Consider the following 23,663-nt stretch of genomic DNA (forward strand, 5'->3'; position numbering starts at 1 on the left):
GTATTGTTTCGTTGCAAATTCAAATGACTTGCATCATTTATTCTGCATGTCAAATAGGGACCAGGAAGTACAGTGGTGCCCCGCAAGACGAATGCCTCGCAAGACGGAAAACTCGCTAGACAAAATAGCTTTCCGTTTTGGAGGTGTTTCGCAAAACAAATTTCCTATGGGCTTGCTTCGCAAGATGACAATGTCTTGCAAGTTCCTGCTGGTTTTTTTTCCTTCCCCCCCCCTTTTTCTAAGCCGCTAAGCCGCTTATCAGCTGATCCGATCAGCAGATAAGCCGCTAAAAGCCGCTAAAAGCCGCTAATCCGCTAATCCGTCAATGGGCTTGCTTCGCAAGACGAAAAAACCGCTAGACGAAGAGAATCACACAACGGATTCTTTTCATCTTGCGAGGCACCACTGTATTATTTGTAAGGAAGCTCAGGTCGTTGGGCCACAGACTGATGCGCTTGGCATGCCAAATCCTGTACCTCCGATCTTACCAAAAAATCCATCCCAGCCCTGACCTGTGCTGTTGGGTAGGATCCAGGTGTTGCAGTTTAGCTGGTAGAAGAAAAGGTGGTTGGTGAAATTCTCACGCTCTGTGCGCCCTCCGATCACCACCATGGTGTCCTTCAGTACTGCTGCGACGTGGAAGAAGTGAGCCAGTGGCTGGTGAGGGTAGTAAGGAACAAGGGATTGAAGAAAGACAGGAAAGAGCCCTTTAGTAATAGCATATCACAATTCCCCCCAATATGAGCCTCGTACTCCACGGGGCCCCTTCTCAAGCCCATTCTTCCCACCGGATGCTCTGCTCACCCGAAAGACAGAGATGGCTAAGCTCTGGCTCTCCACGATAGACTATATTATAACAGTATATAGTCTTCATTGGCTCCCATTACGTTTCCAAGCACAATTCAAAGTGTTGGTGCTGAGCTTTAAAGCCCTAAACGGCCTCGGCCCAGTATACTTGAAGGAGCGTCTCCACCCCCATCGTTCAGCCCAGACACTGAGATCCAACACCAAGGGCCTTCTGGCGGTTCCCTCGCTGTGAGAAGCCAAGTTACAGGGAACCAGGCAGAGGGCCTTCTCGGTAGTGGCACTGACCTGTGGAACGCCCTCCCAGCAGATGTCAAGGCAATAAACAACTATTTTACTTTTAAAAGACAACTGAAGGCGGCCCTGTTTAGGGAAGTTTTTAATCTCTGATGTTTTTAATATTCAGTGGAAGCCACCCAGAGTGGCTGGGGAAATAATAAATTATTATTATAAATATAACAATTCTGTTCCAAATATACTGGCTGCCTGCACTGACACTCCAAAGGAACAGCACTGGTTTTGACCTTTAAAGCTCTTCACGGCTTAGGACCCCAATAACAAAACCCTTGTGGTTAATGCAAGAAAGAGCTGGAGTGGGTGGGTTTGCACTCCCATCCCACAGTAAGTGCAAGGGAAGGAGGGAAAGAAAAGAAAAAGCTAAATTCTTCCATCACTGAAATTGCAAGGAGGCAAAGCACCCTCCCTGGGGAAATGGTGGCTCTGTCAAGTGTTTGCAGGATCATGTGCTCATCATGGCCAACCTATACCAGACAGCAGATAACTCACTCGGGAGGAACAACGAAACCCTCCGCAGGAAAGGGAAGACAAATTGCCGAGAGTGATTTAAGGCTTCAGCTGATGTCCTTATCAGGCTGACTCACACCCAGGGGGTGACAAGGCTAAGCGTGCATTACATTGTTCTGTGCAAAGGTTTCGCTCAAGGCAGCTCGCTCCTCCTCCCATATCGGGGGGGGCGGGGGGAGATCCTGGCCTTGAAATCACTGGGGAAGGGCAGTAGATTGGGGGCTGAAGATCTGCTTTTCATGCTGAAGATCCCAGGCTCAGTCCTGGACCAACTTCAGATAGGATTTGGAAAGACCTCTGCCAGAAACCCTGGAGATCTACTGCCAGTCAGTGTAGACAGTATTAAACTAGATAGCTCTAATTCTGCATAAGGCAGCTTCCTAGAGTCCGATCTTCTGATCTCCGCGCCACGTATTTAAACTTCCTGCTTAATTGTGCTTTGTGTGAAGCAACAGAGTCATTGGGATTGTCTACCTCAAACACCCAAACTTCTTGCACTGAGCTTGCCTACGTTCTACGTGATCTCGCCTCTCCTGGCATGTATATGCAAAAGAGGGCACACATGACACAGGTGCAGGCACACACACACACACCATGCATGCACACACACACACACCATGCATGCACACACACACCATGCACACGCGCGCACACACACACACACACACACACACACATACCATTTTCTCATTCCCTCAACCTGATCTGTGTTTGAAAATGAATCTTTTCTTGCTTACACTATCCTACATTTCCCTGCAACACATGGACTTGTAGAGCTGGATGAGACCAAGAGGGTCATCTCCCAATGCAGGAATCTCACAGACAGTGCTAAACAGACCTCATAATTCATTCTGGGCCTCAGGGCTGTTCAGTAGCGGCACCAAAGATGGGCAGAGTCTTCACACTGGGAAACTCTCTGGTGGTTTCTCCATACCAGAAGCCCTGTGTCTTTTTGGGGAGGCTAGTACTTAACAGCACCCTGGCCGCAACTGTTACATTTCTGCCCTGACAGCATCTCACCTTTGGCCCCTGAGACGGAGCCAGCAAGCTCCAGGTCAGGTTGGGATAATAAAGGCTGTAGAGCTCAGGGGAAGCAGAAACCATCTCCACGTGGAAGCGATGGCCGCCAAAGACATAGATGGCATCCGTGCCCTCGTGGTACACAGCCGAGTGTCCGTACAGACCTGAAAAGTAAATTCAATACCAGGTGTTTGTTTGCTGGGTGGGACTGGGGGCTGGGTCTGTGTTTGATCTCACTAGTGGAAATACGGAGTCAGGCACTGTGGGACATTTGTAACGTTTCCCAGCCTGCGTGCCTTGCAACTGTGGCACGAAGGGTTTCTGGGATTCCCTGTCTTAGAGCTTTTCAGAAGAGGCGACTGTCTCAGATCAAGGCAACCTTGCCTTCTCAAGAGGAGCATTTTTTGGCTCCGTAACCACCTAGGTAATCTCAGGGCCCCACAGCGGGTCAAAAGGATCCCCTACCTGTAGGGGGCGTTCCAGCCTGGCTCCCGGCACGCCAGCTCTCCGACACGACGTTATATTCCAGCAGTTTCTTGTTGAAGCCGTTCTCAGGGGAGTAGCCACCGATCAGGAGCAGGGAAGAGCCACGGCGAGCCGTGAGTGTGTGACCGGCCACGGCTGGGATGAGAGGGTCCTGGAGAAGTCGGGAAGGGAACAGGGAACCTGTCAGGATCCAGGGCGTATGAAAGAGAAGGGCACAGGGTGTGGGGCACAGCGTTTCTTCCTCTTTCCACCAATGTGGATTTATCTGCAGCAACACTGGTGGAATGTGAGGGGGCCATTTATAGGCTAAAATGCATTCCTTCCCCTCCACCATGGGATGGCCGAGAAGAAACCAGTAGGCTGCATTGTGGAAACAGAGGAGCATATGCTTTGTGCATATGAGAGGGTCCTGGAGAAGTCGGGAAGGGAACAGGGAACCTGTCAGGATCCAGGGCGTATGAAAGAGAAGGGCACAGGGTGTGGGGCACAGCGTTTCTTCCTCTTTCCACCAATGTGGATTTATCTGCAGCAACACTGGTGGAATGTGAGGGGGCCATTTATAGGCTAAAATGCATTCCTTCCCCTCCACCATGGGATGGCCGAGAAGAAACCAGTAGGCTGCATTGTGGAAACAGAGGAGCATATGCTTTGTGCATTAACCCCAAGCCTTTGCCCTGAGACCTCCCGCACTCAGGTGCTCTCCTCATTCCTCAATCGGTCATGTAATAATCTGCTGCCAACACCCACAGTTTTGGATCAGGAGAAGGTACATGCCCAGCTTGGGAGTGTCCTGGAAGCATCTGGTTGCCTGCTGTTGGAAGTGGACTGGCCTGATCCAGTTAACAGGGACCTGCCAACCGCTCGCAGTCTAAATGAGGGGGGTTACCTGCACGAGCCTCCATTGCAAAGTGGTGAGGTTGAGCAGCCAGAAGTCGTTGGCTACCCCGTCGGTCGTCAGTCCACCAAGCACATACATTGCCTTGCAGGAGGGGATGTAGGCGGCCGCGTGAAAGTACCGAGGGTTGGGTCCTGGGCCTCTGTCCTCCGTCCCTGCCAGCATCTGGGTCCAGCGGCGCTCGGCAATGGAGTATCTGCGGAGAGACAGCGCCCTCTATGGCCAGGATGGGAAAGGCAGGGGCAGCCATTGGAATAAGCCTGGCAAGGGGAGGGTCTCTTACCTGTACACGTTGCCCAGCATCCCCTCTCGCAGCGACATGCCCCCAAACATCCAAAGCGTGGTGTCCGGCCCCTCCACCATGGTGTGGCCCAGGCGGTGAAGAAACCGGCTGGCTGTGTCCTTGGAAAATGCACAGGTGAGGGTTAGATTATAGTGCTGGAGTTGTCCTGGGTCTTTCTGCATCTATGCTCACTTAGTGGCCAGTCACTTAGTGGCCACAGAGACCCTGAGTGCGTAAAATCACAGAATTGTAGAGCTGGAGGGACTCCAGGGGTCATCTAGTCCAACCCCCTGCAATGCAGGAATCTCAGCTAAAACATCCATGGCAGATGGCTGTCCAACAACCTCTGCTTAAAAACCTCCAAGGAAGGAGAGTCCCCAACCTCCCGAGGGAGTCCATTCCACTGTCGAACAGCTCTTAGCGCCAGAAAGTTTTTCCTGATGTTTAGTCAGAATATCTTTTGTTGTAACTTGAAGCCATTGGTTCGAGTCCTACCCTCCAGAGCAGGAGAAAGCAAGCTTGTTCCCTCTTCCATGTGACAGCCCTTGAGATATTTGAAGATGGCCATCACATCTCCTCTCCCTCTCCCCTTTACCAGGCTAAACAGCTCCTTCAACCGTTTCTCATAAGGCTTGGTTTCCAGATCCCTGATCATGTCAGTTGCCCTCCTCCTCAGATAGAGGACGAACTAATTAGATGCCCTGAGTGTGTAACAAGCCCAAAGCACAGCTATTTTCAAGAGTGACATTGCTCAGAGCAGCAAGAAATTATTTTTTTTATTTAATGCAGTATGCTCTCAGTGATAAATTACCCATTCTCATGGCTCAAAGAGGCCCCAGGCCGGATAACAAATAAAATGAACTGAAAAGCTAATGTCAGAGGGAGCCTTCAAGGGATGTAGGGGTTCACTTACAGCTGTCAGCTGGGTGTCGATCAAGGTCTCCCAAATGATCTTGCCAGCATCTAGAGGGATGGAACAATCTTTGCCGGCAAACCGGTCGCTGCAAACACACAGACCCAGGCTCTAGGGAAGAGATGGGGCGGGGAGGAGACAGAGAGACAAAGAAGGGCGTGAAGACAATGAGACTCGCAGGAGGAAGCATATGCACGGCGCGCACAAATTCTGGAAACTGGAACTGGCTCTGCACTGCCATCATGATACTCAAAGGTCACCGCCAAACCACCTGAGGCTCATGGGAGACAGCTTTAGATGCAATGGCTTGCACAAGCAATGTACCCAGGTAACTCCTGTACTTTCTGGAGATTTTCATATGTTGATGAGCAACTAAATATGACTCCTGCACTTCTACCCACAGTCTGCTTGCCTGCTTTTTCCTAAGGTGTAGACTCAAGACCACCTCACCTATGTTCAGTTACCCACCCTGCCATCATTCTGCTCAGCAGAATGCAGCCAACCCTACTTGTATCCAAGCACTGCTTTTGTCATGCTGTCGTGCAAGGCCCTTTGGACATACCCGTATCACTGCAGACCAGGCCTGGAACTTAATGCCTTCCAAGCTCGGGAATGCTTTTTGACTGGGCACCCATGTCAGCTCCTAAACTCCCTGGGCAGAAACCAAAACTGGAGAGCCAGTGTGGTGTAGTGGTTAAGAGCAGTAGACTCGTAATCTAGTGAACTGGGTTCGCTTCCCCTCTCTTCCACATGCAGCTGCTGGGTGACCTTGGGCCAGTCACACTTCTCTGAAGTCTCTCAGCCCCACTCACCTCACAGAGTGTTTGTTGTGGGGGAGGAAGGGGAAGGAGATTGTAAGCCGCTTTGAGGCTCCTTAGGGTAGTGATAAAGCGGGGTATCAAATCCAAACTCTTCTTCTTCTTTCCCCTTTGCCATCGAGGCCACCCTTGTCCCTGGACCTTTCTGAAATATTCCTGCCCTTCATGCACACACACAAACCAACCCCCCGGGGCTCACCCTGTTGCAAATCCCCTGCCCCACATGAGCGCTGCAGTTGCCCGGGCAGATCTGAAACTGGCAGCTGGGCCCCGTGTAGCCATTTCTGCAGATGCAGCTCCCCTCCTGGCACTCCTGGTTGGGGTGGCAACTGGGGCGGCAGCGGTGCACCGTGTAGGTAGCGTTGAAGCCCGAAGCCTCGGTGGAGTTGGCCTCATAGTAGATGACCAGAAGGCCTGCAAGTACAAGGAGGGAGAGAATCGGAGGAGCAGCATTCCCAGATCGTGGAACTGCCGAGCTGGAAGGTACTCCGAGGGTCATCTAGCCCAGCCTTTCTCAACCTGTGGGTCCCCACATGTTGTCAAATTACAACTCCCATCACCCTTAGCTAGTAAGGCCAGAGCTCAGGGATGATGGGAGTTGTAGTCCAACAACATCTGGGGACCCACAGGTTGAGAGCTGCTGATCTAGCCCAACTCACAGGATTCAGGAACATGCAGTTGTCCCGTGCGGAGATTGAACCTGCAACATTATCAGCACCACAAGTCTAGGTAAAAAGGTAAAGGACTCCTGGATGGCTAAGTCAACTAGAGGGTTGCCGTGCTCATCTCACTTTCAGGCTGAGGGAGCCGGCTTTTGTCCACAGACAGCTTTCTGTGTAATGCAGCCAGCATGACTAAACTGCTTCTGGAGCAACGGGACACCGTGATGGAAGCCAGAGCACATGGAAACAGTGTTTACCTTCCCGCCACAGCAGTACCTATTTATCTGATTGCACTGGCGTGCTTTCAAACTGCTAGGTTGGCAGGAGCAGGGACAGAGCAACGGGAGCTCACTCTGTTGTGCAGATTTGAACCACCGACCTGCTGATCAGCAAGCCCAAGAGGCTCAGTGGTTTAGACCACAGAGCCACCCGTGTCCCTATACCACAAGTCTAACCAACTGAACTATACAGCATTGCGTAGAAGGATTCAGATTTCCTTTATCAGGACGAGAGTATGGAGGAAAGAAGCAGGAATTTATATTGTGCTGCTTCTAAGGGCATCCAGAGGTCCCTTCTGTGAGAGTCAGCTTGCCTGTTATTAGACAGGCTGCTTCACAACACACAGCCAAAGAGATGCTCTGGTTCATGAGTGGTGATGCTGATCCCTAAGAGGCCGCTGGCCTTTCGTAAGCTTTCATTGCCTCTCACTAGTGGGAAAGGAAGCCTGCCTTTCAAATAAAGGTATGTGATTCGCCATAGTCAAGAGTCGTAACGTGGAGCTAAGTGGACCACTGGTCTGACTAGCAAACGAATTCACTAAGTTCACACCCCGCATCAAAACTCTGTTTTCCTTTTGACTCCAACCTCCTTCCTCCTTCCTACCTGATACGGCCTCCACAGTGATGGGACGGGGATGGCCCTGGCCGCAGAAAGCCCCAATGAGAGTGCGATCCAACTGGATCAGGCCTGTGTCCAGGAAGTCAGGAAGTCCATCAAAGGCATAGACATAGTTATTCTAAGAAGAAAGCGAAGGGGAAGCAAGCATGAGTTATCAGCATTGGATCAAACTTGCTTCAAAGAGATGCTAAGTTTTTTAAATACAGGCCTCTGGTTTCTGTTCTGTGACTTCCAACAGGGGCTCTGGATCAGGGTTTCCCAGACTTGGGTCCCCAGCTCTTGTTGGACTATAACTCCCTTCATCCTTAGCTAGCAGGACCCCGTGGTCAGGGATGATGGGAACTGTAGTCCAAAAGCAGCTGGAGACCCAAACATGGGAAACCCTGATCTAGATGAAGTTCTCAAGTGATTTTTCATACCCATTTCCTGCAATTAGTGTGCTAAAAAGCGAGTTCACAACAAACATATGCTTAGAGAAATACACATGCATTTTTGGGAGGAGATTTTGTGGGTGATTCAGCGGGAAGAAATGGGGGGGGGGGAGGTATTTGCCCAGTTTGGATTTTGTTTCATTCATGACTGGGCTCCATTAAATAAACTGGGAGAGATAAAGGAGGGTGGTGAAAATTTTTACAATGCCACTCTAATCTTTTGCACCAATATCTCATTGTAAGAGATGGGGAAAGATTTCAAACTTCCAGCGCCCCAAGAAACTGCCTCCCCCTTAAAAAAAAACAAGGCTTCATGCTTCTAGACATGCTTTTGAGAGACAGCAGGATGTTTTTAGGCAAAATATGCCAAATGCCATAGAAAACAAAAGAATGAGGAAGCTTTAGTCATGTCCATCTCCTCATGCTGATTTCTGACGTTACTAATGTATTAAATGACAAGCATCTGCCTCTGGAAGATATCACTTGCCTACAGAATCAGCCCCCTGGCCCCCACTGTGCCCACCCCCTGTGCTCACCATACAGAGGGTATCGGGTTGGATAGTAAGGGTGATCGTAGGGCAGATCTGCTCAGGCCGACAGGGCTGCATGTCCTCAGTGGTCGACAAGACCCAGACGCAGTAGGAGAGCCCACCCTGCGGGGGGCCCCCAGCCCGCTGAGAGCTCAACGACGAAGAGGAAGAGAGGTTGGCAAGCAAGGAGCGCCCCACACACTCCTGGTAGCAAACGCCCTCGTTTCTGGTGGGTAAAAATAAAGCAGACAATAATAGCGCAGCCGTGGCACTGCCAAAACAAATCTTTTTGGTTTTGTCATGAAGGGCTGCGCTAAGTCACCCTGCCCTTTAAATAACTGCTAAGTCTGGCCCAACCTCACAGAAATTCTGAAAATGACAGCATGGCCACTTGGCATCGCCTTGGTCTTTTGAGGAATCGGCCGGGAGGCTTAAACAGCGCTTTGTTTTGGTGATTTTGCAGCGTGTTTATTTTTAAAAACCACCAACTCTCTTCCCACCCTGCTAACTTAGGACGGGGAAGGAAAAGATAGCCCATAATTAGCTTCCGCAGGAGCCAGTCTGTCTTGGAGGTAAGCAGAAGCAGAAAAAAACAGAGATGGCAATTACCGTATTTTTCGCCCGATAGGACACACTGTCCCATAAGGCGCACCTAGTTTTTTGGGGGGGAAATAAGGGGGAAAATTTATTTTCCCCCCAGGCGCGGGGCTGGGGTGGGGGAAGCCCGAGCTTCCCCCGACCCCAGCCCCCAGAACAGGCAACGCTCCGCAAGGCGCGGGAGCCCGGCACGGGAGCCCAGCGCAGGCTCCTACGGCTTGCGGAGAGCTGCACGAAGCCTGGAGAGCGAGAGGGGTCGGTGCGCACCGACCCCTCTCGCTCTCCAGTCTTCAGCGAAAGCCTGCATTTGCCCCATAGGACGCACACACAGTTCCCCTTCATTTTTGGAGGGGGAAAAGTGCGTCCCATGGGGCGAAAAGTACAGTACTCCTCCAAATGTCAGGGATGAAGATTGTAAAGCTAATTTGCCTAACCCTCCCTATTGGAGTAAGAGTTTCTCACTGCAGGACAGCATTCTCCATGACAAAGAATTCTGCAGAATTCTATGCAAAAGTGTATAACCTATGCAATTATGCACAAGTTTTCCTTTATAACTTATTCTGGTTTTGCAACTAAGTGAGAGAGGCAAGCGGGCATGGAAGGTACTAAAACCAGCAGTGGCAGCACCCTTTCAGGTATACCATTACACCATCGTAATGACCAGAAAGCTTCTGTTACTTTTCCTCTTAAAGGAGGCTGAATTCTGCTCCCAGTCATATTCTGTGAGCTTTCCCTTTTGCAATGGACCCAAGTCACGCACACAGCCCTACATAAATACTTCCTGTTCCAGGAAACTGGAAGCATGTGTGTGTATGTCAGTCTTTGTTTTTTTGCTTGTACACGGCACACATCAGGGAGCAGTTTGATCCATTTTGCACCTCTTTAATGACGTGTGAGAGTTTTGCATTAAAAATACGCAGTTTGGGCCCAAATGAAGGGCAGCCAGAAACAAAAGACCTTTAAAATAAGAATATAACAACACTAAACATTAATAGAAAGTTTGATGATTCCCATAGCATGTATGTTGGAAGAGCTCGGTGTTTCTTTGTTTTTCAGGAGGCGAGTCTTTGGAAAATCGGGGAACTGCAGGCTGTGGAAAAAGTAGTTCAACATGACCACTTTTATTGTGAGCTTGGCAAGTGCCCCGGTAGTCCTCAGCAACCACCAGGCGAAATTTCAAAAAGTGGGAGAATTAGAAAAGGTGGGCAAAGTTTTGCACAGACCAAATGAAGAACTGCTTTGCTGTGTCAGACAACAGCTGCTACTGTTTGTATCTAGCAGCTGGTAGTCAGTAATATAGACAGCTCCTGAACATGGCAGCTCAACTTAGCTCTTCAGGTTAATAGCCTTCAATAGAAGTTGCTTATTTGTGCAACTTAGGTAGTATTGCCGTAATACAGGGGATGCAACCACAGTCAAATCAACCAGCTTCTCTCACCTGGGGTCCCCATGGTAGCCGGGGGCACAGCGCTCGCAGTGAAGCCCTTCGGTGGGTGGGGCGCAGTAACAGGCTCCTGTGGCCCCGTGGCAATAGCCCATCTCTTCCAGGCCATGCCCATTGCAGGCACACTCCTGGCAGCCGCTCTGATTTGTGGCGTTCCCGTAGCTGCCAGGCCGGCAAAGGTGGCAGCGCTCACCATGGGTCCAGTCTGCAGAGGAGGATAAAAAAGAGGATGAGACCGATGTGGACAAGGAACAGAGGAAACTGCATTCAGTCACAGACTGGCTGGACGCAGATGAATGGTGGGGAATCCACAAAGGAAGAAGGCTCAGAGCCTGGGAAGTGGAGGTGGGATGGCGATGAGTGATCAGAGGGAGAAGGAGAAGACTGGGAGGAGGTGGTGTCGGAAGCTGAAGAAGCAACAGGGTTTCGTGAGCAGGGAGAATCTGTGGCAGAGAAAAGTCCAGGACCAGAGGCCGAAGCAGAAGGGCAGGAGGCGAGAGGCCAAGGGGCAGAGATGAGTCAGTCTGGTGAAGAGTCAGGGGTGTCTGCGCCAAGCTCCCCTCCTCACTTGTCTCCCAGAACCAGAAGAGGCATGAAAAGGGCAGGGCACAGGGCAGAGGTTGGCTGCAGGAAAACACCCTGGAAAGGAGGGGACTTAGAGGGTTGTGGGGAGGTGGGGACCTCCAGTCTCAGGAATGGCTTCATGGGGGCAAGACCTGCCAGAGATGAGTTCGGCATGACACCTCTGTATCAAGCGTGCTTTCGCTAATAAAGAGTTAACCCCAACTTGCATGGTGTGATTTACTGCTGGCTCGCTCCTGACAATTACACTGAGTCAGGCAGTTGGGTCCGTCTAGCTCAGTACAGTGCTACCTCAGGTTAAGAACTTAATTCGTTCTGGAGGTCCGTTCTTAACCTGAAACTGTTCTTAGCCTGAAGCACCACTTTAGCTAATGGGGCCTCCTGCTGCTGCCATGCCGCTGCTGCGCGATTTCTGTTCTCATTCTGAAGCAAAGTTCTTAACCCGAGGTACTCTTTCTGAGTTAGCGGAGTCTGTAACCTGAAGTGTCTGTAACCCGAGGTACCACTGTATTGACTGCAAGGACTGGCAGTGGCTCTCCAGGGCTTCTGACAGGAAATCTCTCCCAGCCCTTCCTGCGGTGGGCAGGGGTTGTATCTGGGAGCGTCTGCATGCAAGGCAGATGTGTGCCTCTTGACCTATGGCCCTTTCCTAGAAGGAGAGAAGGAGGAGGCAAGAACTGAAGACCTGTCCTCTTATACCAAACCATCACCGACCTCAGGCCCTCCACAGGTTTTGGACTACAACTTCCATCAGCCCTAACCAGCACAGCTGATGGGAGTTGTAGTCCGAAAACCGTCTTATACCCTCCGAGGTCCACACTGACGGTGCTTTACTGGCCAAAGAACAGCGATGCAACAAAACCGTAAATTAGAAAAGCAGGAGACAAGAAGCATCCGGCTCACTCTGGCATTCGTCGCAAACGCCGGGCCCGCTGAGGCCACAGCTGCTGTGGAAGTGGCACCCGCAGTCCACATTGCACTGCACCCCGCTTGGCGGCGGGGTGGCCCCCATGATGGTCTCGGAGGTCCAGCCCAAGTCGCACACGCAGGTGAAGTTGGGGGCCCCGCTGCATTCGCCGTGTGCGCATTCGTCGTAGCAGCTGTGTGAAAACAGAGAGGGGGAGATGGAGAAAGTCCTGCAGAAAGCTCTTCCCAGAGCTACAGGGCCCATGCCCTCAACAAAGTGCAGTTCCCAGGATTCTCTGGGGGAACTCACAAGTTTTAAATGCATGCTGAAAGCGCTTTCAATGTATGGTACAGATCTGGCCAAAGTTCCTTCCTTCAGAAGGACTGGATTAATAGAGAAGGCGCAACCAAACTAACACAGAAGTTTCAGAAAGATGAGAGTCTGGGGTCACAGGACCATCACAGGCTCACAAACGCGTCCTGCCAGGGGGCTTCTTGGCATCAGAAGGTTGTCAGAAAAAGCTCTGCAGGATCTTGCCACATGCCCATCTAATCCTGTTCTCACAGTGGCCAAACAGATGCCTATGGGAAGTCCACACCTGAGAATTCTTCTCTGCTTACGATACTCAACATAGTGCCTCTGGCAGTGGAGAGAATTACAGAATCATGAAATCATAGAAGGTATCTCCAAGGGTCCTCTGGATGAACCTCTGGCAATGAAGGAATCTCAACTAAAGCATTCATGGCAGATGGCCATTCTGGTTCGTAGCCACTGAGAGCTTTACTCTCCACGAATCTGTGTAACCTTCTAAAGCCAGGCTGGTGGCCACCACTAAATCTTGTGGGAGCAGATTTCATTGTTTGTGAACACTGGGGAGAAACCTCTGCCTGCTTGCTGACAGTCTCTGGTTCCTGTAACCAGAACCAAGCTCAAGGAACACCCCCAACCCCACCCCAAACCTGCCAAAAGCGTTTTGCCCGCCCCTCGTGCCCAGCCTACTCACGTCTGGTTGCAGTACGCCACCCCGTCCCCCGCATAGCCTCGGTTGCAGTGACATTCGAAGGAGTCGGGTGTGTTCTTGCAGCTGGCAAAGGGATGGCAGTTAGCCAGGCCCAGGCGGCACTCGTCCACATCTGGGCACTGCCCGTAGGACCACTGAGCCGGGTGGGTGGGAAGCAGCCCGTGAGATTCCCAGAGGGCCACAGAGCAGTTCAGGAAGGTGTTCAGGCCTGAGAAATCCCCAGGGAGGCACCTGCAGAAGGGAAAAGGAATAAGTTATTCCCCTCACAACGGTCCCAGGGTTGAAACTACCTTTGCTTTCAAAGGATTCCCTGCCTATAACACCTGTATGACAAGGAGAAATTAAGCAAGCGCCGTATTTCCCTCTGCTGACCCTCCACCGATGGGGAAAACCTCTGGCTGTTGATTTTTTTTGCTGCCACTCAAAGAAAAACCACGACCCCATGGAAAAGACTTTGCAACCTTTCCAGCACAAACACAGCAGCTTGTAATTTCTTCCTTCACAATTTTACTCATTTTATTTACAGTGGTGCCCCGCAAGACGAATGCCTCGCAAGACGGAAAACTCGCTAGACGAAAGAGTTTTCCGTTTTGGAGGTGCTTCGCAAAACGCATTTCCTATGGGCTTGCTTCGCAAGACGACAATGTCTTGCGAGTTCCTGCTGTTTTTTTTTTCCTTCCCCCCCTTTTTCTAAGCCGCTAAGCCGCTTATCAGCTGATCCGATCAGCAGATAAGCCGCTAAAAGCCGCTAAAAGCGCTAATAGCGCTAATCCGCTAATCCGTCAATGGGCTTGCTTCGCAAGACGAAAAAACCAAACCGCTAGACGAAGAGAATCACAGAACGGATTCTTTTCGTCTTGCGAGGCACCACTGTATTAAATTTGCATACCACCCTTCACCTGTAGGTCTCAGGGTGGTTCGCAACGTGAAAACACCATATTAAAAAACACAGAATACATGATAAAAATACCAATGATCCCCGCCCTCTCCCGCAAGATGTTTAAAAGGGCACTGGAGGCTGATCAGCCAAAGGTCTAATTAAAGAGGAACACTTTCGTCTGGGGCGAAAAGGTGTACAATGAAGGCGCCAGGAGAGTCGCCCTGGGGAGAGCATTCCACAAACGGGGAGCCACCACAGAAAAGGCCACTGACGCGTTGCCAGCCTCTCGCAAAGGAGGCACATGAAGAAGGGCCTCAGAGGATGATCACAGGATCTGGGTAGGTTCATGTGGAGAGAGGTGGTCCTTCAGATATCGCAGTCCTGAGCCCAACCACAACTGAAGTTAAAATGGTGAAACTGAAGTCAAACCTGAGGTTCCCAATTTGGTGCGACGCACTAAATGGTGGATTGACAGCCCTGCCCCCTTGTTCTACTCACCCCCTGGAAGTAAGCTTAATAATAATGACAGTAATAATTTTATTATTTGTACCCCACCCATCTGACTGGGCTGCCCCCAGTCCTCCAACATATATGAAAACATAATAAAGCATTACACATTGAAAGGCTTTCCTGTACAGGACTTCAGATGTCTTCTAAAGGTGATATAGTTACTCATCCGTGGCCAGGCTAAAACAGGCACCTTGTCTGTGTGGTGGGGAAGAAGAACCACTGTAAACATGAGTCTTACCTGCCCAAGGTGGGGTTGTCCGAGTTGCCGCACCAACCACATTCAAAGTTCTGCAGGCATTCCCGGCAGGTGTTGAACCGGGTGCAGTCCAGGCACTGGGGCACAGAGTGCACGCTGGGGGGAGGGGAGGGGGGGAAAGAGGTTGGTGAGCAGCTCCTGCATGCACTGGGTTCGAGAAAGAAGGAAAAGAGGGAAGAGGGGTCCAGAGTTCTAGTAACCTGATGCTTAGCAACTTAATTTGTCAATTGGATGACTCTGGTTTTGCTGTAAATAAATTGTTTTGAAATTTAAGTAGTCAAGTTACTAGCCCTCTGCACATCTTCTTTCCTTCTTTCTCAGGAATTTGGAACCAGCTACAAAAATATTTTTCTGGGGCAAGGCGGAAAGGGGCCTTTGCAGGCTCTTTCAATGGTGTTTCAAATATATGCGATTTCACTGAGGGGTGTGGTGCCTCGGAGCGTAACTCCTGCATAAATGGGATGCTTATATGCATCTTGTGGAATGAATGAGTGAATGAATAAATCGCCATCTCCTTTTCCACTACCACTTCCCCTCACGCGGTGCATAACCTGGGCTAGGGCTCGCCCATATCTGATCATTCCTTCTGGAAACCTATTACAGTGGTACCTCGGGTTATGAACTTAATTCGTTCTAGAGGTCCATTCTTAACCTAAAACCATTCTTAACCTGAGGCGCCCTTTCACTAATGGGGCCTCCCGCTGCCGCTGGATTTCCATTCTCATCCTGGGGCAAAGTTCTCAACCCGAGGTACTACTTCCGGGTTAGCGGAGTTTGTAACCAGAAGCATTTGTAACCCGAGGTACCACTGTACTAGCATTTTTATGAGCCAGGAGTGTTGCTCTTCCAAACTGCGGCCTGCTAGTAGAGGGAAGCTCCTCTGAGCCTGTGCAGATTCTGCCTTTCTTCTTTCCGCCGAACAACCACGAAGGAGACCGTGACTTCCTCATGCCCCGAGTCTTCCTGCTGCATGCCCAACGTACCTGTCATACCAACCGCGGCAGTCTCCATAGGGGTATTTGGCAAGGTAGGCAGCGAAGAAGAAGCAGCTACGTGTGGACTGGCACCAAGCACACTGGCTGGAGTTGGAGAGGCACTCGGAGCAGGTATTGCGCCTGGAAGACGAGAGGAGAAACCAACGCTTTCAAGACCGGATCTCAGAACTACTTTGCCCCTTCTGCACCTTCCAGGGCCGGATTAAGACCTTTAGAGGCCCTAAACACTTTAAAAGACTTTGGTGCCCCCATATATATCTAATTCAAACTATAAACAACAATAAACCGTAAAATAAAACTCAAAATGAAACAAAACCTACGGTACAATGGAAAATGAATGTTTATTTTTGTATACTTCTGCTTCGTATCTGATTTTTCCCCCTCCTGCTCTTTTCTAATTGCATAGTCTTGGATCAGATCCTCAAAACTAATCTTACATAACATATCTGCTTCTATACTAGGTAGAGATAAGGAATCCAGCCTGTCTTCTTGCATAGTTGTTCGGTTGGGATTTTTAATATGCTCCAACTGAGAAAACGAGGAATTTGCGACCATTAATGTTAGAAATCCAACAATGGAAAATTTCTGCGGTGTTTCCTTGATGCCTTAAGCATGTGCTTACTTTGCGTAATGGTTAATCCAGCCCTGGCGCCCCCGCCTCCTGAATTTTCCCCCCTGGTTCTGCCGCTGCTTGAACCAGGGCTTCCCAGGTCCAGGCTGTGCTAGGAATCCAGCATCTTTGATTCCTGCATTGCAAGAGGTCAGACTAGATGACCATCAGGGTCCCTTCCACTTCTACAATTCCATGATCTCAGGCTTCTTGAAGATAAGACAGTGCTGCTGCTTCCCCACTGGCGAAGAGCAGGCATTAGATGCTGGATCAGAGCGAGCTTTCTCACCTGAGCAACCAGAGGACTTCCCAAATACTTCCAAGCTTCCCTTTTCTAGTTTTCCCTGCTGCCTTCTTCCCTGCAAGGCCAAATGTCTCCCATCTGCTGGCTGGCATCTCAGCCCCAGCCACGGACTGCCCCTCGCTCTCCTGACCTGGCTCTCGTCCACATCTGTTTGCAGCCTTCATGCTCGGGAGGGCAGAGTCTGACCGAGGTTCCTTTCCACCGCGGCCTTGTCCCAAACCTTCCCGCCGCCCCCCTGGCTCACTCACTGGTGGGTAAGTACAGTGGTGCCCTGCAAGACGAATGCCTCGCAAGACGGAAAACTCGCTAGACGAAAGAGTTTTCCGTTTTGGAGGTGCTTCGCAAAACGAATCTCCTATGGGCTTGCTTCGCAAGACGACAATGTCTTGCGAGTTCCTGCTGGGTTTTTTTCCCTCCCCCCCCTTTCCTAAGCCGCTAAGCCGCTTATCAGCTGATCCGATCAGCAGATAAGCCGCTAAAAGCAGCTAAAAGCCACTAATAGCGCTAAGCCGCTTATCAGCTGATCCAATCAGCAGATAAGCCGCTAACAGCGCTAATAGTGCTAAGCCGCTTATCAGCTGATCCGATCAGCAGATAAGCCGCTAATAGCGCTAAGCTGATTATCAGCTGATCCGATCAGCAGATAAGCCGCTAAAAGCCTCTAATAGCGCTAATCCGCTAATCCTTCAATGGGCTTGCTTCGCAAGACGAAAAAAACCACTAGACGAAGAGAATCACAGAACGGATTCTTTTCGTCTTGCGAGGCACCACTGTAATCCAAGGCAACACGATGACCAAGAACAACAATGCGATGTCAATATAAACTCTTTATATAATCTATACAGAACATTGAACAGCATGAAATATATGAAATATGCACTCTCTGCAAAACCAAATAAACAGAAATCTTATAAATCTCTGACAGTCACAAAATATGCACTCTTGATGGATTCTCTTGAAAACATACAACCAAATAAACATAAACATATGCAGAGAGTGCATATTTCATATATTTCATACTGTTCAATGTTCTGAATACAGTGGTACTTCGGGTTACATACGCTTCAGGTTACATACACTTCAGGTTACAGACTCTGCTAACCCAGAAATAGTGCTTCAGGTTAAGAACTTTGCTTCAGGATAAGAACAGAAATCGTGCTCCGGCGGCAGGGCATCAGCAGGAGGCCCCATTAGCTAAAGTGGTGCTTCAGGTTAAGAACAATTTCAGGTTAAGAACAGACCTCCGGAACGAATTAAGTACTTAACCCGAGGTACCACTGTAGATTATATAAAGAGTTTATATTGACATCGCATTGTTGTACTTGGTCATCGTGTTGCCTTGGATATTACTGATAATTGTTTGCAACACAGGTCACTCACTGGTTGCAGAGTTTGGGGCAGTCCTTCGGAGAGCGGATCGCACTGGGGAGGCGGCCCCGGCGGCTGCAGAGGAAGTCCCCCTTCTTGCTGCTGTTCACTTGCCACTCGCAGAACGGGTCCTGGAGCAGGGGAACAAAAGAGGAAGCGTGGGGCTCGCATCCAAACGAGTGCCCAGTCTCTCGTTCCGTAAGTGCAAGGATTTACACTTGTGCAAGAGAACTCTCCCCCATTCTGCTCCCCATCCCACCCTCGCTAAATCTGTTCTGGGATCGGACACTCAAATTAGTGGAAGAGATCAAACCAACGCTCGCTCCATCAGCCCTGCCAAAGGCCGGTTTCATCGGGTACCTCTTACCCCAGAACTGAGCATTATGAGAACCACTGTTTAAGAACTGGTGCTCGATTTTGGGGTTTTCCCCCATTTTCCCTTGTTTGTCATGTTCTTTTAAATTTGCAGGCATGTGGGCAAGGACTGCCTTGTTCTAACTAGTTGTATGTAAACCACTCTGGGAGACTTTTGGACTGAAGAGTGAGGTCCAAACGCTCTTTATTATCACCATCATAATCAGGTTGTGGGAAGGTGCAGCAAACACATAGATGTGTTCTGTTGTTACCATTTATTTATTTCCAGGGTGGATCTGATTTAAATCAAATTGATTTAAATCATGATTTAAATCACTGGTCAGTAAGACTTTATTTAAATCACTGGTCAGTAAGACTTTATTTAAATCACTGGTCAGTAAGATTTAAATATATTTTTTTACAGAAGGACTCATTCTTGCTGGTAAAGGTAAAGGTACCCCTGCCCGTACGGGCCAGTCGTGTCCGACTCTAGGGTTGCGCACTCATCTCACTCAAGAGGCTGGGAGCCGGCGCTGTCCGAAGACACTTCAGGGTCACGTGGCCAGCGTGACTAAGCGGCATCTGGGGAGCCAGCACCAGCGCCGCACACGGAAACGCCGTTTACCTTCCCGCTAGAAAGCGGTCCCTATTTATCTACTTGCACTTGGGGGTGCTTTAGAACTGCTAGGTAGGCAGGAGCTGGGACCGAATGACGGGAGCTCACTCCGCCACGGGGATTCGAACCGCCGACCTTTCGATCGGCAGGTCCTAGGCTCTGTGGTTTAACCCACAGCGCCACCCGAGTCCCCCATTCTTGCTGGTATAATCTTTAATATTTACAACCAGATGAAGGTTTATTTTTGGAATAATGAATTTTCAGAGTAGTTTTTACAGTTATATCGAAAATTGCTGATTTGGTTATACTATTAGAAATACATAGACAGGTAAATATGAAATTATTGTGTCGTTTAATAACTTAACTGTTTATATTTGGACAACTTTTCTGCTGTACTTTATTGGAAGGAGAAAAATAATCATTTCCGTAATAACAATTTAAACAATTTATTTAAGTATAGCAATAACATTATAGCATATATATCCATGTTTCCAGTTACAGATAGGTAGCCGTGTTGGTCTGCCATAGTCAAAATAAAAAAATTCCTTCCTGTAGCACCTTAAAGACCAACTAAGTTAGTTCTTGGTATAAGCTTTCGTGTGCATGCACACTTCTTCAGATACACAGATAAGTTTTTTTGTATTGGGGTGTATATGTGAAATTTAATAAAATATAAATGCGGGGGAAAGAAAGAAAGAAAGACAGACAGACAGAAAGAAAGAAAGAAAGGGTCTCTGATGTAACTGCGCTGCAATGCAGTGTTGACAGTCCATCTCCATCGCTCCTATGCCTCTAAGATTTTATCCCTTAGCAGAGAAATGGGTTTCATTGACAACAACTTACCCTAGACAGATCAGACCCTTCGTTCTCCGTACACAGATATTGTTGAAAATACAATGGTCCTGCCCGCTGCACTGAACTGCGCCTGCCTCCCCCTCTCCAAATAAGGCTCTGCCCCAAGGAACACACAAACCCGCAAGCCATATCCCTCTCACCTTGCTGCAAGCGTGGCAGTCTCGGTAGTCCTCGCACAGGATGCAGTTGCCGGGGGCCAGGATGAGGCGCACGCTGCCAGCGCCACAGCCGCCGGCATCGTCCTTATGCGCCAGCCGCCGGTGGCAGGTGGCACTGACCGGGCACCAGCCGCAACCTTGGTCGGCCAGGCAAGCCAGGCAGGAGCGGTAGGTGGCGCACAGCTCTGAGCGATAAGGCTCCAGGAAGAAGTAAGAGATCTCCTGGCAGGAGAAGAGAAACGAAGATAAGCATCACCTGGTATAAACATCGCCACATCTCTCTGTGTCGGAGGGGATGCAGCGAGCGAGGTTCGCTTCCTTTATTTCTATTTCATTTCTTAAAATTTATATACCACTTGATTGTTTAAGAAACAAACCAACCTCAAAGCAGCTTACAAGAAGAACGCATAGAAATAACCAGTAAAAAACAACAATTGTAAAACTTCAAAAAATCATTAACATCTTGATGTTAGCATTAAGATAAATTCAACAGGGTAAATAAGTTCTGATGGATGTAATAATGGAATGCTGAATAGTTTAGTTGATACAAAATATGCAGGGATTTGTGTTACGCAAAATGAACCATGGAAACAGAAGAAGGGAAGTCATTGATATTTTAAGGTTGTTTAAATGAATATTTTAAAACGTAAAACATATTTTTTAAAAAAAATTATAGAAAAAATAATAATTAACATCTTCTTTTTCGGACAATTTAAAGAAATATTATTATATGATGAATACGTGAGCAGGATTTGAACTACGAGCAACAGAAGAACTTGAAGATTATAGCAGTGTTGTTATGATAAAAGAGACACAAGACAGGGCGCAACAGAGGGAGAGTAATAAAAACACAGTGGAAAAGGGGGTGGGAAGTTGACAAAAAAATAACAAAGAAAAAATGTTTTACTATCTACTGAAATCCATGTGTTCAATTTTTGGAAAACTTAATAAAAATGTGATAAAAATTAACTAATATCAGCGATATACTAAAAAAAAGTCAACATTCTACATGTCTGCATAGACAAAAATGTTTTGGCAGGTGCAGAAAAAAGCCCACGGGAAGAGCCCTCTCCCAGGAACTGGTATTCAGAAGCACAACTGCCCCCGCCTGCAGATATCCTTCGCTCCCTCGCATCCTGTTCCTCTTGGATCCTGAATATTCCTAAAAAGCCGCTGAACCTCCTCCCTTGTCAATGGCAGCAGTCTGCGCTCGCAGCAACGTGAACCAGAAAGCAGTGGGTTCTGCGCTCGAAGTCCCTGAAGACAAGCGAGGCTGCGAACCTCTCCCCATGGAAGAAGAAGAGGAGGAGTTTGGATTTGGTATCCCGCTTTATCACTATCCAAAGGAGTCTCAAAGCGGCTGACATTCTCCTTTCCTTTCCTCCCCCACAACAAACACTCTGTGAGGCGAGTGGGGCTGAGAGACTTCAGAGAAGTGTGACTGGCCCAAGGTCACCCAGCAGCTGCATGTGGAGGAGCGGAGACGCGAACCCGGTTCACCAGATTACGAGTCTTAACCACTACACCACACTGGCTCTCTCACGGAGAGGGCGAGATACTCACGCTGCCCCCGGGCACTCCTGTGCGATCCCACGTGAGGGTCAGCTCGCTCGTCTGCCCGTTGCCAGAGTTGTTGAGGTGGCCTTCGACCAGGACAGTGTACTTATTGCCCCTCTCGGTGCTGGGGAAGAGGCGCTCAGCCCCGGGGCGCTGCAGTAGCCGCTTCTCTTTCTCCTGCTGCACTGCCCAGCGGCCCACCTCCTCCTGAAAGGGAAGGCGGGAGAGCTAGGAAGAGCATGTTCTGCAGCCTAGAGTGGCCTTCAAAGCCAGTCAGAAGTTGGGGAAGCTTTACAAAGATGCACTTACTTACTTACTTGCTTGCTTGCTTGCTCACCTGCCTTTAAGTGTAAGAGTCTCCTGCAGGCGAGCTGGTCTCCCCCCCCCCCATTACTCTCCTTTTAAAAAAGGGGGTTTCTGGTGACTGGGCCGCTGCCTATGTTTGATTATGGTCACCAAATGCTATGAATTGGAACCATTTTAATACTACAGTGGACGCTCGGGTTGCAAACGTGATCCGTGTGGGATGCAACCCGCAGTGTTCACAACCTGCAGCGGTGCATCTGCGCACACGCGGGTTGCGATTCGGCGCTTCTGCACATGCGCAAAGCGCGATTTAACGCTTCTGTGCATGCGCGACCGCCAAAACCTGGAAGTAACCCGTTCTGGTACTTTCGGGTTTTGGCGGTCCGTAACCCGAAAAAACGCAACCTGAAACGTCTGTAACCCGAGGTATGACCGTACTTAAAACGGCATGATGTAGCAGTGGTTAAAGCGTGGTACTAAGGCCTGGGAAGCAAGGGTTCAAATCCCCAGTTGGCCATGAAGTTTGCTGGGTGACAATGGAGTGCACTTCTGAAGGTGAAGTCAAGCCACTGTGTTAGCAGTGCCAAAGTAATCTCCTTGGGAGTCCAAGCTTGGGCAGTGTGGGGGTCCTGGGCTGCCCAGGTGATGAGACCCCCCTCTCAGACTCACTGATGTGGTCCAAAGGTAAGCAGAGCAAGACATTTGGCACCAGCTGGGCGGCAGGAGTTGCCGGAAGGAGGCGTACGAGACTCTAGCCAACCGTCTTAGGGACTGAACTCTGGGTTTTTGCAGGGATCTCTCCTGAAGATATCCCACAAGGCAGCAGAGGTTTAGGGTCAAAGTTTGCCTTCTCCTAGATGGGCCACCTTCCCAGGTGGACAAGCCCCATCTGCCCCTCACTTCCCTCTACAGCAGGTGTAGAAACCACCTTCTTGAATGTTGGACCCAATCTTGGTCCCGTCTGCTCAATCCACCAGAGTCTGTCTCTGCATGCCAGGAAAGTCCCTAGCTCACCACAGGTTTGAGATCCATTGGCTACTCTCACCTGGTTCAGACTCTTCCTTAGCTCTTAAGGCCCCCCACATTCTCTCTCATAGGCCCCGTGGGGAGTACAACTCTGATCTCTAACCACTGGCCATGATGGATGGGGAAGAGGAAGGCTGCCCCAGAACCTTTCAAGCAGACAGCCCCACCCCCACCCCGAAACCCCCCAGAATTGAAATGCTTTATTGTCACTTGTACAACTTGTATACAGTGAGATTACATGAGCACCCCCCACTCAGCTCTCTTAGTCTTAGTTCCCCTTGTTTACTGACGCACACCCACCAAACCCGAAAGTCAGTTGCCCTGTTATTATCTTTTCATTCAGCAGCCTAACAGCCCACGGATAGAAGCTGTTCTTTACCCTGTTAGTGCGACTAATCATGCTTCTATATCTTCTGCCTGAGGGCAGGATATCAAGAAAGTGCAGGCCAGGGTGTGAATCATCCCTGAGAATTTTCCTCACTCTCCTGAGGCAACGTTCTTCCGCGATGTCATCCAGCAGATTCACGGGACAGCCCATAATACCTTGTGCTGTATTCACCACCCTCTGTAGGCCCTTCCTATCAGTTGATGTCAAACCAGCGTACCACACCGTGATGCGGTATGAAAGGACACTTTCTATTGTGGAAGGAGATCATTAAATGTTGATTGACATCGTTCTTTCACAATACAGTGGTACATCAGGTTACATACGCTTCAGGTTATATACGCTTCAGGTTACAGACTCCGCTAACCCAGAAATAGTGATTCAGGTTA

At 49.5% G+C, this 23,663-nt stretch overlaps 1 protein-coding gene across 2 annotated transcripts in view; it reads right to left on the bottom strand.

Moving 5' to 3' along the window:
* The window catches only part of MEGF8 (multiple EGF like domains 8), a 58,858-nt gene that overhangs the window by 16,354 nt on the left and 18,841 nt on the right, over positions 1–23,663 (bottom strand). For both annotated transcript variants that reach the window (XM_081200109.1, XM_081200108.1), the window contains exons 16-32: positions 21,564–21,764; positions 19,983–20,222; positions 18,030–18,148; positions 15,724–15,855; positions 14,723–14,836; positions 13,077–13,325; positions 12,070–12,266; positions 10,579–10,789; positions 8,550–8,769; positions 7,568–7,700; positions 6,223–6,437; positions 5,206–5,316; positions 4,293–4,411; positions 4,001–4,205; positions 3,094–3,265; positions 2,629–2,792; positions 513–657 (exon numbers count right to left, since the gene is read on the bottom strand). In XM_081200109.1, coding sequence (XP_081056235.1) covers positions 513–657; positions 2,629–2,792; positions 3,094–3,265; positions 4,001–4,205; positions 4,293–4,411; positions 5,206–5,316; positions 6,223–6,437; positions 7,568–7,700; positions 8,550–8,769; positions 10,579–10,789; positions 12,070–12,266; positions 13,077–13,325; positions 14,723–14,836; positions 15,724–15,855; positions 18,030–18,148; positions 19,983–20,222; positions 21,564–21,764 — 2,947 coding nt within the window. The remainder of the gene's footprint in view (positions 1–512; positions 658–2,628; positions 2,793–3,093; positions 3,266–4,000; positions 4,206–4,292; positions 4,412–5,205; positions 5,317–6,222; positions 6,438–7,567; positions 7,701–8,549; positions 8,770–10,578; positions 10,790–12,069; positions 12,267–13,076; positions 13,326–14,722; positions 14,837–15,723; positions 15,856–18,029; positions 18,149–19,982; positions 20,223–21,563; positions 21,765–23,663) is intronic.

Source organism: Podarcis bocagei, assembly GCF_964188305.1.
Source record: "Podarcis bocagei genome assembly, chromosome: 7".
NCBI classification, from domain to species: domain Eukaryota; kingdom Metazoa; phylum Chordata; class Lepidosauria; order Squamata; family Lacertidae; genus Podarcis; species Podarcis bocagei.